We start from the raw sequence: 14487 nt of genomic DNA, 5'->3' as shown, positions 1-14487 counted from the left end.
AATTTATTCAAATCAGGACCTCATTTGCATAATTTATTAGGAAATGCTAGAATGCATTGTTTGTTAATATAAGACTGTTGTTTTGGTTGAGATTATGATAAAATGATATAATTCATGAAAATTAGGTTCCTATTTCTTAAATCAGGGGGGAATAATCTAATCTATAATTTGTCAGTCATAAAGATTAACATCATTTGGCGAAGGTATGAGATCGGGGAACTCTAGTTATGAATTATATCATTTTATCATATTCTCAACCAAAAGACAGTCTTATATCAACAAACAATGCCATTCTAGCATTTTCTAATGAATTATGCAAATGGGGTCCTAATTTGAATACATTATGTTTAATGATGTTCACCTTCACTTATCTTTCAAATACCACAAGTATGAAATTCCAGGCACTTATCATTACATAATTATGAAATTTGCTCATTAATTATGCAAATTAGGTCTTCATTTACATAATCAATATCTGCTTGTGTTTCTCTCGTTCTCAATTACCGATTTCACAAGCTTCAATAGTCCTATCATGGAATACAGCTGATTTATAGAATTTCCCCATAAATTATGCAAATTACATCCATATTTGCATAATTGTCACATAATTATACCAAGCATCACGTAAGCTACCTACATACCAAAAATCACTATTATCCGTCAACCGGTTCTTGAGTTATCCTCTTTTGAATATTTTCAAACATATAGCCCTGCAGTTCCAGAGCAAGTTGCTAGGAGGCCCAAACTTACGTCACTTCTTTCCCAGCACAAGAGCTACCTACCAACTAAATTTCGTCACCCTAGCATGTCTAGATCATGAGATATGAAAACCGGGAGTTCAGCTGCAGTACCATAACAAGATACTAGGGGGTCCAAAATCTAATCATTTTGAGGCCTCATCAAGACCTACTCACCTACCAAGTATCAAGACAATCCCTCAAGGCCTACTCAAGTTATCGTGTTTACAGACAGACACACACACACACACACACACACACACACACACATACACGAACGCCTCTGAAAACATAACCTTCTTGGCGAAGGTAAATATCTGTAATGTATTTTTGTTTTCGTGATTTTTTTCTTCAGAAAACTGAGAAAATATTTGACGTACTTTGAGCTGTAAAGGGTTACATGTTCTATCATGGCTTTCCGCAGCTGCTGTGTTACGCCGAGGGCTGTTATACCGATACAGGTACAGATACAGATCATACAATCCTCAGTTTCCAAAATTCCACCATTTGTCTACCTCTAAGTCCTCCTGGTCAGATTCTGGGACCCTTATATTCACCCCCTTTGTTGTGGCTACCCTTTTGTCCGCCTTCATCATGGGCAAACATACATCTAAACCCACAGAAAATTGTAGTCTCCTTTGCAGACATTCCGGGATCGGTCGTGTTTTTTTTTGGGGGGGGGGCTGTGTTCTCTGATCAAACTTAGATCGCACGCAATAGAAGCTCCGGCCAGATACAGATACAGATACAGATACAGATCATACAATCCTTACTTTCCAGACTTGGCATGTCAAATTTTTTGTCCGCCATGAGCCGTATTATAATAAATAAGAGTTCCACGATCTCATACCTTCGACATAAATGTTAACTCTCCGGTTGACGAATTATACAATTTTAATCATTGATTTCCCAAATACATGTAAAAGCGTCATTTGCATGGATTACATCAGTTGATCATATTCTCCACCCAATGACAGCCTTATCTTAACAAAATAGGCTATTGTAGCACTTCTTCATAAATTATGCAAATGAGGTCATGATGTGAATAAATTATCTTCATTGATGTTCACCTTCACTTAACTTCCAAATGCGGCAAGTATGAAATTCCTAGCAATTACAACTATGAAATGATAACAATTTCCATTAATTATGCAAATTAGGTCTTCATTTACATAATCTATATCCTCAGATGTTTTTTTGGTTCTCAATTACATGTCACAAGTGTTTCAGTCCTATTATCGAACGAAGCAGATTTATAGAATTTCCTCATTAATTATGCAAATTAGCTCCTGATTTGCATAATTGTCATCTGATTATGTCAAGCATCACCTCAGCTACCTACATACCAAAATCATGACAATCCGTCAACCGGTTCTTGAGTTATCCACCTTCGGAGATTTTGCAAGAAACGCTCCTGCAGTTCCAAAACAAGCTGCTAGGGGGCCCAAACTCATGTCTCTTCTTCCCTACCCCAAGAGCTATCTATGAACCAAAATACGTGACCCTAGTATGTCGAGATCGCAAGATATCAAAACCGGAAGTTCTGCTGCAGTACCAACAAAAGCCACCAGGGGGCCCAAAATCTAATCATTTCTCACATCATTTCTAGGTCTCATCAAGACCTACCCACATACCAAGTTACATGACAATCCATATTAAGCTTCTTGAGTTATGCTGTTCACAAACAGACAGACAAACGGACAGACGGACAAACGCTGCTGAAAACATAACGTTAACCTTCTTGGCGAAGGTAACGTTATGAGATCATGGATGTATTCCACTAGAGGGGACAGCTACATCATTCGTAAGGATATGAATGGGGGATCTGACTTGTCCTACGTGCAAGCCTGCCCAGGTAGACAGCTAGCTGGATAGCCAGGCCAGGCCAGGCCAGGCCAGGCCGAGCCTAGCACACATCATTTTCCGTAAACCCGGCATGGACTAGTACATTTAGCGTTGGTTGGTAGTGACGTTATGGCCATGGTGAATCTTAACGTTTTCATATCTTTTTCTTCTTCTTCTCGTGTCCAGCTAAGTTGAAGTTGCTCAGTTGAAGTTCTGAAGGTATCCTTGGCAAGATTAATAGAGTAGTCACGGTATGAATCTACCATTACGATCTAGACTAGACTCGGCTTTTTGGGTATTTGTGGGACGGGGGGAGGGGGGCTCTCTCCCCCTTCATTAACTCGTGAACGGCATAGCGTATGACCGCCAGACCACCAAATTTTCAGAGAGAGGATGCTTGTCTAGTAATGATAAATCATACCAATAATTTTTATGTCATTATGAAGTAATTTGACGTCGTCGATGTGATTTTATTGACTAAATTTACCGTATAACGTTAGACAGGTCACAACTTACTAGTATTCTCATAACGAAAGACCGGGTATAAAAATTTTACAAAAAGTGTGTAGACCCAAGATATGTTACCCATAACTTATCTTGCGATATCATGCATACCTATATTTAAGCTATCAGCGATTTTCTACTTATAGAGGTACTAGTAACATGTCGTTTAATACAGCTTGAAAATCCAATGGGAGTGGACGTTCATAAGAATGTTTTATGGGGTTGTTGGAAAAAGGAGTCCAGTCCGATTGGCGGAAAAAGCAGTCCAGTCCGATTTTGGGGTGGAAAAAGTACTCATAGAAACTCGAAGTACCCATAGAAACTAGAAGTACAGACACAAGAAAGAAAAAGTTGTACCTATGGTCTTTCGTAGAATTTCGTAGAAACCACCGGACTGCTTTTTCCACCCCAAAATCGGACTGGACTGCTTTTTCCGCCAATCAGACTGGACTCCTTTTTCCACTAACCCTGTTTTATTTGATAGATATGGATTAGTGATGAAATATGTATATAATGATATTGTCTGCCATCTTGGATTTTTGGCAGATGATAATCAAATCAGCATGATTTATTTATTTTCATTCATGAAATTACATAAAATCACATAAAATGCCATTAATGTTAGCATGTGTAACTATAAAGTAACATAGAGATCTGAAAAGTTTATTTTTGCAAGTTGCAACAGAAATTAAATTAATGAGTTTTTTTCCAAATTTTGCCATGGAAACATGAAAAATTCTTTAGTCAACTGAATAATATGAAATTGTTGCCAGGTATATTTTAGAAAAAGCATGGAGGTAGAAGAGAAGATCTTAAACGTTACCTCCATGGAAAAAGTCACCAAGTTTGGTATTTCTGTATCTGTATAGCCGGTAATAACCGCCCTTCGGCGTAACACACCAGCTCCGCAGGCACGCGGTGCGGCGGCAGCTGGCTATATTACACCGATCGACTTGTTACACCTAACCCTTGAACTTCTAGCTCTAGACATTGTTTAAAGCTATCTATTGACAATGCCCCTACTGTACTTGGTGACAGCGAGTTCCACTCTGCGATAGTTCTAGGAAAGAATGAATTCTTGAACACCTCAATCCTTAATTGGTTGATAAGTCTGGTACTTGAAGGCGTGGATATTTCTTGTTCTCTTCTGGGCTGGTATTAGGTACTTAGTAGTTGGGACGTCCACCAGTTTATTTGATGTTGTTGATATTATCTATAAATTATTTTCTTATTTACTCGTCCTACAAGAGATGAAGGTGCTGTTTCTCGCTGGGGGGTATGGAACCAGACTGGAGAGAGACGTCCTGGCCAACCAATCAGGGAAGTTCCATCACCTGAGGGGCGTGGCCAAACCGCTGGTACCTGTCGGTGGCCGTCCGCTCATCTCTCATTGGATGGACATCCTGACCAAACTTCACAAAGTGGAAGAGTTTTATGTGGTGGTAAGAAATCACTGGAAATGAACGTGGTGACCAATGGGGACAATCAATTTTAGAAATCAAGTTGAAGTTAGCCTATGTAACCCAAGCTCCGGGGGGCTCCCTACATAGTCCGCCGGGGCCGGCTGGATGTTGGGCGGCCGGCAAAAGCGATTTAATCAGGCTAAGTTGAAGTGATCCTCCAGAATATGAGTGATACGGCATAACCATTAATTGCTATGGGTAGTGCTGTGTACCTAAACCCACATTTAGGTTCAGGTCTGGATTCAAGTCCACAGGTTTAGGTTCAGTTCTGGACTCATAAGTCCGGACCTTAACCCATGGCATATACAAAATTGCATGTTGGCAACCTTGCAATGTTGTTTGGGCAAAACTGTGGCCACATAACATGGAGGTCGACACTTGCATGACGATGCCCGATGGCAATGTTTTCTTCATTTTGCAGCACAAATTTTGCAATCTATGGAAGGTTTTATGTGATTTGGAAAGAAAAGGGGTATGTGACATGTTTTTTTTTTTTTTCAATAAGGCCACACCGCCTTAATTTTATGGATGATATCAGTGCTCGCATTGATTTTCGCCAGTGTTCTCAAAAAAAAAAAGATCACGTCCACCAAGGTTCTGGCCTTGCTCTAGGCCCGGGTAGTCCATGGAAGCTGGCAACAATACAGAGCCGGGCACCCAGGCTACCGATGCTCCACGACTCAATAACTTAGCACGTACGTACAGTACCGATTCATAAATTTCGCAAAAAGCCAGCATGTGCAGGCTTGTCGTGTATGTCGCTAAGTCGTACTGCAGCAAATTCCTGTGGTTTAGTGGTATTTTATTTTGGCCGGTAATTTTTTTTATTTTGTCCCGCGTCGCACTAGTTTGGTAGGACTTCAGAAGATGTCACCCATAAAATTAAGTCGGTTTGGCCTAAGTCTGCAATCGGTTCCTTTGGACTTGAACCTAGACATTTTTATGAGTTCGGAACTGGTCCAGCAAACCGGTACACAGCACTAGCCATGGCCAAGGCAACAAGTAGTACTAGGCAAAAAGCCCAGTACATGGACTGGTGCAGGTAGACATCAGAAATACCTGCACATCCTTGCACATCCCCAAGTTTATATATACCTGCATTAAGGTGCATATGCACCCAGTATTTCAAGCCCTGTTGTAGCAATTGGTTGTAGTAAACTTGATTATCCCTTGATACTCCATGTATTTAATTTCCAGACAAATGAGAAGTATGTGGCACAGTTTGAAGCCTGGGCCCAGGCCTGGCCAAACCTGCAGATTGTCAGTGATGGAACCACAGACAACGAGGTGAGATGAGAGCTATGTTAGTATGTCATCAGGCATATCTTACTGTACAGTTTAATGGGGGCCCGCATGCCCTTTTCCGTAGAGCGTAATCTGCTGTTTTAATTCTACGTAGAGCATAGATGGGCCGCTTTAATTCAACGTAGAGTGTAATTGGGGCATTTTGCGTAGAGCGTATTCGCCGTTTTAATTCCACGTAATGTGGTGTAGCCACTTGGAATTTAACGTAAAAAAGCGTAATTGAGAGGTTTCCTGAATTCAGCGTAATACGTAGCCAGCTCTCAAAATTTAGCGTAGAGCGTTGTTGGACACCCCCCCCCCCATGCAGGCCTCCTTTAAATTTTAATTCTATCAATCAACTGAAGCACTACATAACATTTGTACAATATTTCTACCAAAGTTCCTCCAAATGATAATCCATGAATGCCTCTGAACGCACACATTTGGACATGTAGATAATGTACCATTTTGATTAAATGTGTGAATCTTTAAAAACTAAATCTGATTTTTCTCCTTTTTGCAGACGAGAATTGGAGCAGTAAGGTCTATACAACTAGGGGTGCAACATTTCCAAATAACAGACGACTTGTTGGTAATAGGAGGGTCAGTTCTCTTCCTGTTTTTTCAATAACCATTGATAGGAACAGTGTATGTAAGTCAAAGTTAATGCACTTGCAGTTAATTTCTGACAGAGCTCGAAATTCAGTTCTGGGAATAGATGCACTGGTGCACCCAACTTAAAAAAACTGGGTGCACAAAAAATTGTTTGGGTCCATCATATAGAATTTTAGCAAAAACTAATTATGTTTCATTTCTAAAGGAAAATACTACAACAAGGATTTTCTTGTTTTTCTGACACTTACATGTCAACAATATGCTGTATTACTACAACAGTAGTATACATTTAACATCTTTACACAGAAAATATTTGGGTTCACAGGTCCAAATTTGGGTGCACTAAGATGCACATGCACGCAGTATTTTGAGCCCTGGCTGGTATATCAGAGCACGTCGGCAGAACGTACTGCACCTGCGCAGAATCCCGATTTTTCACGGTTTTCGTTGGATTTTTGGTCAACGTTGCATTAGAATTATGCTTGTTGCAGACAATATTTTTTCCGACATAACATTTGGAAACTACAGACGGAGTGTTAACCTTATATGCGCGAATACAACCTTATATGGGACATTCCGCGGAAGTGCTATGCGCATATACATTACGGATTTCGCGCAGGTGCAGTACGTTCTGCCGATGTGCTGCATATCAGTATTTTGAATTGTGGCATTCCCACAATGGTACTAGACTCCACTATTAGTATTACTGTAGAGGGTAAGACCAAAGTAGGAAGTGCCAAATGTAGGAGAAATCTGTATGCATCAAGTTGCACACATTTCTTGTTGCACACAGATGTTTTGAGGCAATTGTTGACATTCTGACAAACATGAAATGGATGTCCCTAGACATATTATCTTGGGTGCCATCCTATTTGTTTATCGGGACTTCAGTTTTTCAATTCACAGCATATCAGCTATCCAGTGGAAACTTAACAAAGCTATCTTTGCAAAGAATGTCATAGATTTTTTTCAACATACATGTACATGTAACATCCGTGCCCATAATATCACCAGGGTCCATAATATCGCCACCTTGAGAAACAGTGTGCTTTAAGATATTTTTACTGCAACATACTTTTGGTATGCACTCCTGCACACCCCAAATGTACATACCTAGGGTATGTTGCAGTAAAAATATCTTTAAGCACACTTTTTCTCAAGGTGGTGATATTATGGACTATGGTGATATTATGGACACAGATGTTACATGTTTTTTATATCACAAGTCTAAACCTGTTCATATTTCTTCCAGAGATACACTATTTTATGAAGATTTCGACATCCAAAACTTTTTAGAAGCATTCAACGAGCTACAAAATAAGACAAAAGATGCCTGTTTGGTCACATGCTACAATTGTGCTGAACATGGTAAGTACTAAGTACATTTAACACTTTGGCCTTATTGATTTGTTTGTGTGCATGAATATTTGTTTCGAAGAAAAAACTTTTTGCCTATACTGTACATGATACAGAGCAGTTGCAAAATGGGTAAATATATACCATACTGATTAATTGCACAAAAAAATCATTGGAAAATGATACTATCGGTAATATCATAGAATGTTAAAATCAATTCCAAAGGAAAAGAAGAAACTGTACATGTGGAGACGTGAAAATGACCAGTCTATTAATTGCCATTTTATGTACAGTCAAACCTGCCTATAGTGGTCACTCAAGGGACTGGCCAAATCTGACCACTATGGCCAGGTGACCACTATAGAGAAACAGCCGGTTAGTTGCCCCAAGGAGGTTTAAAAAGACCTCCTTGGTTGCCCCCCCCCCAAAAAAAAAGTGACACATGCTTTCAGTACCAACAGAAAGTAGTCATTTGTTCAACCTTCATGACCACAGAGATTGTAAACAACTTTTTTTTTAATTACATGCTCGTGTAAGTTTTGGAATTCCCTCTGAGGATTTCATATTAATCAAATCAAGATGGACTTATTAATTAAGAGATATCTTCCGTATTGGGCTGAATTCATACAAATGTATTTCTACTTTTTACTTTAACTTACTTAATCAGCTTTATCATCTGTAGTAGAAAAAGTCACGGTTTGCTCTTAATATCATTTACTTCCTATCATTTTTTTTGGCCTTGGTTTCTATAGAAACAGTTAAGTTTGGAATTCTGGAGGTGGATGAGCGAGACGTAGTGACAGGATTCAGAGAGAAACCCCAGCCAGAGGAGACCGTGTCAAGACGGGCGGTAACTATGACATCATGACTTCTCCTCGTTTATTACCTTTACCAAGAAGGTTATGTTTTCAGAGCGTTTGTCCGTCTGTCTGTTTATATAGCATAACTCAAGAAGCTTAATATGCATTGTCATGAAACTTGGTAGGTTGGTAGGTCTTAAAGAGACCTAGAAATGGTTAGATTTTGGGCCCCTTGGCAGCTTTTGTTGGTACTGCAGCAGAACTTCCGGTTTTGATATCTCATGATCTGGACATGCTAGGGTCACAAATTTTGGTTGGTAGATAGCTCTTGGAGTAGGGAAGAAGTGACATGAGTTTGGGCCCCCTAGCACCTTGTTCTGGAACTGCAGGAGCGTTTCTTGAAAAATCTCCGAAGGTGGATAACTCAAGAACCGGTTGACGGATTATTTTGGTATGTAGGTAGCTGAAGGGATGCTTGACATACTGTAATCAGATGACAATTATGCAAATCAGGAGCTAATTTGCATAATTAATGAGGAAATTCTATAAATCTGCTTCGTTTGATAATAGGACTATGAAATAGGAACTCTTGTTAACATTTGTTTAAAGTTAAAACTTTTAATCCAACACAAAGAATGGTTCTCACCTAGAGCTTTTGACCAGTCATTCTGGACTTCCTCAGTAGACTGAAACAGTGAGGCTTGTCATGTGGCTTCTCTGCCTGAAGTACGACGTCAACACCAGGTCAAAGGTAAACAATAGTACCGGTACAAGGCAATTGTTTACCAGATACCTTTAACCGATTGTCAGTCAACTGAGGAAGACCAGAGTGACTGGTCGAAAGCTCTAGGTGAGAGCCATTCTTTGTGTTTGATCAAAATTTGTAACTCTAAATATGTAACTATCAACAGAGATGAACTTTCATGATAAGGCCATACCAATTTAATTTCTTGCTTCTCAGATCGCCCTGTCCATTTTTTTCTGATTTGCAAAAAATAAAAAAAAGGTTTGGTGCTAATATTGATTGCAAAATGCTCAATGAAAGACATATTTCTGCCCAAATGGTTGAAGAAAGTCCTTGTCTTCCTAGTTCTTAAAGTTTTTCAATGTAGCAATGCAATTTTGTTTCATTAAAAGTTCAAAATCTATTGTAACAGTTTTAATTATAAATCAGCCTGGTATGTTCACTTCATGGCTCATATCGTAACATTTCCGGCTATAATGGGGTGCTTTGGCCTGTTTTTTTTTTAATTTTTATTTCGCCCTGTTACTTCATATTTTTTCTGAAAAAATCTGAGAAACAACAAATTAAATTGGTGTGGCCTACTAGTAACATAACATTTGGCACAATATAGCTTAGTGCATGACACTGAATCTGTGGAAGAGTTTTTCTAGTGATCATCAGATTTTGTTAACTATTTCTGCAGTGTCCCTGTTTCTACCTGTATAGCCGCAACAGCCTCCCTCTACTGCAGGAATTCATATCTGAAAAGGTGAGGATTGAAAGAAAATTTATCAGTTGTTACAAGTTTGTTTGTATTATCATTTTTGTTAGTTACAAATGTAACTTGCTTGCTCGTTTTCGTTTTAATTAGTTGTGGGGAAGGCCTTGGTTAGACCACTGTTCTTGTATGGCTTACTTGGTATTCGTTTTTTTATTTAGGCCACACCAATTTAATTTGTTGGTTCTCGGATTTTTTGGAAAAAGATGAAGTGACAGGGCGAAAAAAACAAACAGGTCTAGGCATCCTATTATAGCCCCAAATGCTACGATAGCAGCCATGAAGTCAACACATTATTAAGAAAGGCTAATCAGTTAATATTTAAATTAATTTTGAACTTTTAATCAAACCACTGCAATGATAGATGGAAAAATGACAACGAGGAAGAAAAGGACTTTCCTCAACAGTTGGGGGCAAAATATGAGCATATACATGTATGAGTTGATTCAGAACCAGAATCTTTTTTTTTTTGCAAATCATAAAAAAAATGAAGAGGCGAGTCCAAGAACCAACAAATTAAATTGGTGTGGCCTTACATGCAAAATAAAGAAAACAATACAAAAAGTTGCTGCTGCAAATTGAAGTTCAAAACTGTGTAGGAGTTTTCAGGAGACAATAGACATGATACATGTAACTTTAGCTTGTAATTTCTACTTTTTTGCAGGATCGTCCCTTCAAAGAGATAGATGCGACAGGCTGCTTTCTTCAATACGTGCACACGAGGTAGGATTGCTATTTTGGAAAAGCAGAGGACAAAATTGGAACAAAATTGGCAGGCAAAACTAATATCAAGTTCTGTATCTGCATAGCAATCTTGAGTATAACCGCCCTTTGGCTAAACACACCAGCTTGTTGGCTAATTAATCAAAATGTCTTAGCGTTTAATTCATCTGTCCAAATTTGAATCTTTTATCTACAATTAGTGATGCATACCGGTTCACTGGACTTGGATCCGGACTTGTAAGAATGTTTAGGTTCAAGTCCAAAAAAACCTAAAAGTCAGGAACCGAGTCCGGACTTATTACCATAAAAGACCATTTCACATATCCCTTTTCTTTCCAAACCACCTAAAACCTTCCGTAGATTGCAAAATCTTTGCTGCAAAATGAAGAAAACAATGCCATCGGGCATCGTCAAGTACCGGCCTCCATGTTATGTGGCCAAAGTTTCACCCAGACAACATTGCAAGGTTGCCAACATGCAATTTTGTATATGCCATGGGTATAGGTCCGGACTTACAAGTCCGGAACTGAACCTAAACCTCTGGACTTGAACACACTATCTACAATACAGTACATGTATGTTTTTGTCCGTTGTGCAGGAAACCAGTTTCCGTGTACAAGATATCCGGAAGGTTTGATGTGGGAGGACTTCAGTCTTACATTGTTTGCGACCAGTACTTCATGCAAAAGAAAGGGCTGTAATCTTATTATATTCATCTATACATGCCCGTAGCCAGGATTTTGAATGGGGGGGCTCTTCCCACTACTTGAGGGGACCTCGAGCGCGGTAGGAGCAAGGCGAGCGCCAAAGGCGCGAGGTTCCTGGGGGGGTCGGGGTGCATGCTCCCCCGGAAAATTTTGAAAAATGAACCTTCTAAAATGACATTTCGTGCATTTTTGAGAGGATTTCCAAGAAAAAAATCTGAGATAAATTTTTATTCAATGACAAAGGGAGCAGTTTTTCTACGATTCCAATCCATCATTTCAAGAAAAATCTTGGACCTTTACATAAAAAGTGGACCAAAAAGTGGACCTTTACATAAAAAGTGGACCTTTGAGCCTTGTGGGGGGGTTCTTCCTGGCTACGGGCATGCTATAGTATAGACTATACTTGGATAGGCTATACATTTCTTCATGCTGTGTTGGATATAGATGCAGGGCTCTAGCCAGCACTAGTCTACCTTTGTGGCGTTTGACGGGAAAATGTTTAAACCAATCAGTCAACCTTGATGGACAAGATTGACAAAAATTTTGAGTCAAAATAGGAAGATATTCAATGAGACTAACAATGACCACTCTCAACCCCATGATTCGCCTCTGAAAGTAAGGAAAACCATGTTTTTAAGGCTTGAAAATACATTTGTTCCCAGATCCCCCCCTAGATTGCGAGAACTCTCCCCCCAGGTCCAATCATGAACCTGGGCTGACGGAAAGAAGACTTTGAGCCATGAACATGTAGTAGAAGTATTTTTCAATTCAATCACATTGTACTGGTAAGAAAAATTGATTCAAGGATAGTTTGATACAGGATTTGTAGCTTTTCAGCTAAATAAGATTATATTTTTTTTAGAATTTCTTTGAGAGCAGTTCTTGTGAATGAAATAAATGAGTAATAAATTATCTGGATACTTACATGGAGAAGTTGAGTTACAGAACAACCCATATTTCTCACAGTATCTGTTAGGCCACACCAATTTAATTTCTTGTTGGTTAACGGATTTTTCTAGAAAAATAATGGAGCGGGCGGGAAAAAAAAAATAAAACAGGCCTAGGCATCCTATTATGGCCCAAAATGGTACGATAGCAGCCAAGAAGTCAACACACCAGGCAGGTTCAAAATTTAAACAATGAATTTTGAACTTTTAATGATACCATGGCATTGAAAGATGGAATAACTGTAACAACTAGGAAGAAAAGGACTGTTTTCAACTGTTCAGGGCAAAATATGAGCATTTTGCAGTTGATTCAAAATTTTTATTTTTATTTGCAAATCAGAAAAAAATGAAGCGGGCGAATCTGTTAACCAAGTCGAGATTAAATTGGTTTGGCCTTAGTACATAAAAATAAAAGATTGAACTGGTCAGTTAAAGTTTAGCACACATTGTTAGACATCTACTAAAAAAATCAAAGCCAGGCTGGGGCTGTCATGTTCTCCATACATGTCCATGATCTATTCAATAAATTTAAAGTTAGGCCAATTTAATTTGCTGTTTCTCGGCTTCACCCTGTCCATTTTTTTGCTGATTTGAAAAAAAAATTAAAAATTAGGTTCTAAATCAACTGCAAAATAAGACATATTTTGGCTCTCACAGTTGAAGAAAGTCCCCTTCTTCCTAGTTGTTAAAGTTTTTCAATGTAACAATGCAGCTTTGTTTCATTTAAACTTCAAAATATATTGTTTTAATTATAAACCAGCCTGGTATGTGGACTTCATAGCATAGCTCATATTGTACCATTTCCGGCTATCATGGGGTGCCTTGGCCTGTTTTTTTATTTCGCCCTGTCCCTTCATATTTTTTCTGAAAAAAATCCAAGAAGCAACAAATTTAATTGGTGTGGCCTTAAGAAAATTTTTCCTTCAACATTGCCTTGTCTCACTTTCCACATACTAGTACTACTTAGGCCATGTTCATTTGATTATATGGATGACATCCGCGCGCGCATGAATTTTCGGCCGTTTCCAAAAAAAAAGTTTTCAACCATACTGTACATCGTGCAAAACAGTTGCTAAATGAGCAAAAATATACCATAAGTTGTAAGGAAAACATTTAGAAATGATACCAATGTCGTAGAATGCCAAAATCAAAGGAAAAAAGACAAAAATGTAAAGAAATGAATTCGAAGAGTAGATTATTCGCCATAACATATTCTGTGCCATTTGTTCAACCTTCATGACCACGTACATTTCATAGTGAAAGCATCTTAATTTTTTTTCAAAACTTTTTTTTTATTCGCACGTGCGCATCAGTTTTGGGGTTCCCGGAGGATGTCATCCATATAATCAAATCGACATGGCCTTAGGTAGTTAAAAATGAGTCTACCTCCTGAGAAAAATGATATCTGACACACTATGTCATAGGTCCATAGTTTATTCCATTTTCACTCAGAGGCAAGAAAACACATCAACAGACGCACTTGGGAGATCCCAGTTATCCAGACCGGTAAGACACAACATGGAACAGCAAATGTTGCTTCAAGCACATCCTAGTGTTTCAGCACAACCATGTTTAACTGTTAGTATTACTCACTGTTTCTGAGTCGTCAACACCATTTGAGAATTACTTTTGGCACACACACTTGAAGTTCCAAATTACACCAACAAATCTGTCATGACAAAGTTACTGCATTGATAATCTTTCTATTATGTGTGTTCCCCATGGCTAAAACATCAGTATTCCATGTCCAATTACATAAATCAAGTAACACATATTTTTGGATTGACCAGAGTTGATTGTGGAGAGGTTTTATGTATTGTTTGATGTTTATTGCGCAAGTCATAAATTTTTCCTGATGTTCCATGTTAAAATCATCACTTTTTCATGCATTTCCCACCTATTTTAACCTCTCCTGTTTTCCCCTTTTTACAGTATGGTCTTGTATCCCAGATACAGAGCTACTCCCTAAATTATACTGCTCTGCTTGTGTTATGTTTCATGTTC

General features: G+C 38.7%; 1 protein-coding gene across 1 annotated transcript; it reads left to right on the top strand.

Annotated features, from left to right (window-relative positions):
- Window positions 1-2776: 2776 nt before the first annotated feature.
- LOC109478875 lies at window positions 2777-11630 on the top strand. Its single transcript, XM_019780688.1, has 9 exons — window positions 2777-2801; window positions 4335-4528; window positions 5747-5836; window positions 6357-6436; window positions 7701-7816; window positions 8557-8654; window positions 10032-10097; window positions 10771-10829; window positions 11428-11630. Exons 2-9 carry the CDS (start codon window positions 4337-4339, stop codon window positions 11528-11530), a joined length of 804 nt encoding a protein of 267 aa, XP_019636247.1. The 5' UTR covers window positions 2777-2801; window positions 4335-4336; the 3' UTR covers window positions 11531-11630.
- Window positions 11631-14487: the final 2857 nt, after the last annotated feature.

Source organism: Branchiostoma belcheri, unplaced genomic scaffold, assembly GCF_001625305.1.
Source record: "Branchiostoma belcheri isolate BF01 breed outbred unplaced genomic scaffold, Haploidv18h27 scaffold455, whole genome shotgun sequence".
NCBI lineage: Eukaryota > Metazoa > Chordata > Leptocardii > Amphioxiformes > Branchiostomatidae > Branchiostoma > Branchiostoma belcheri.
This window is presented reverse-complemented; position numbering and strand designations above follow the sequence as displayed.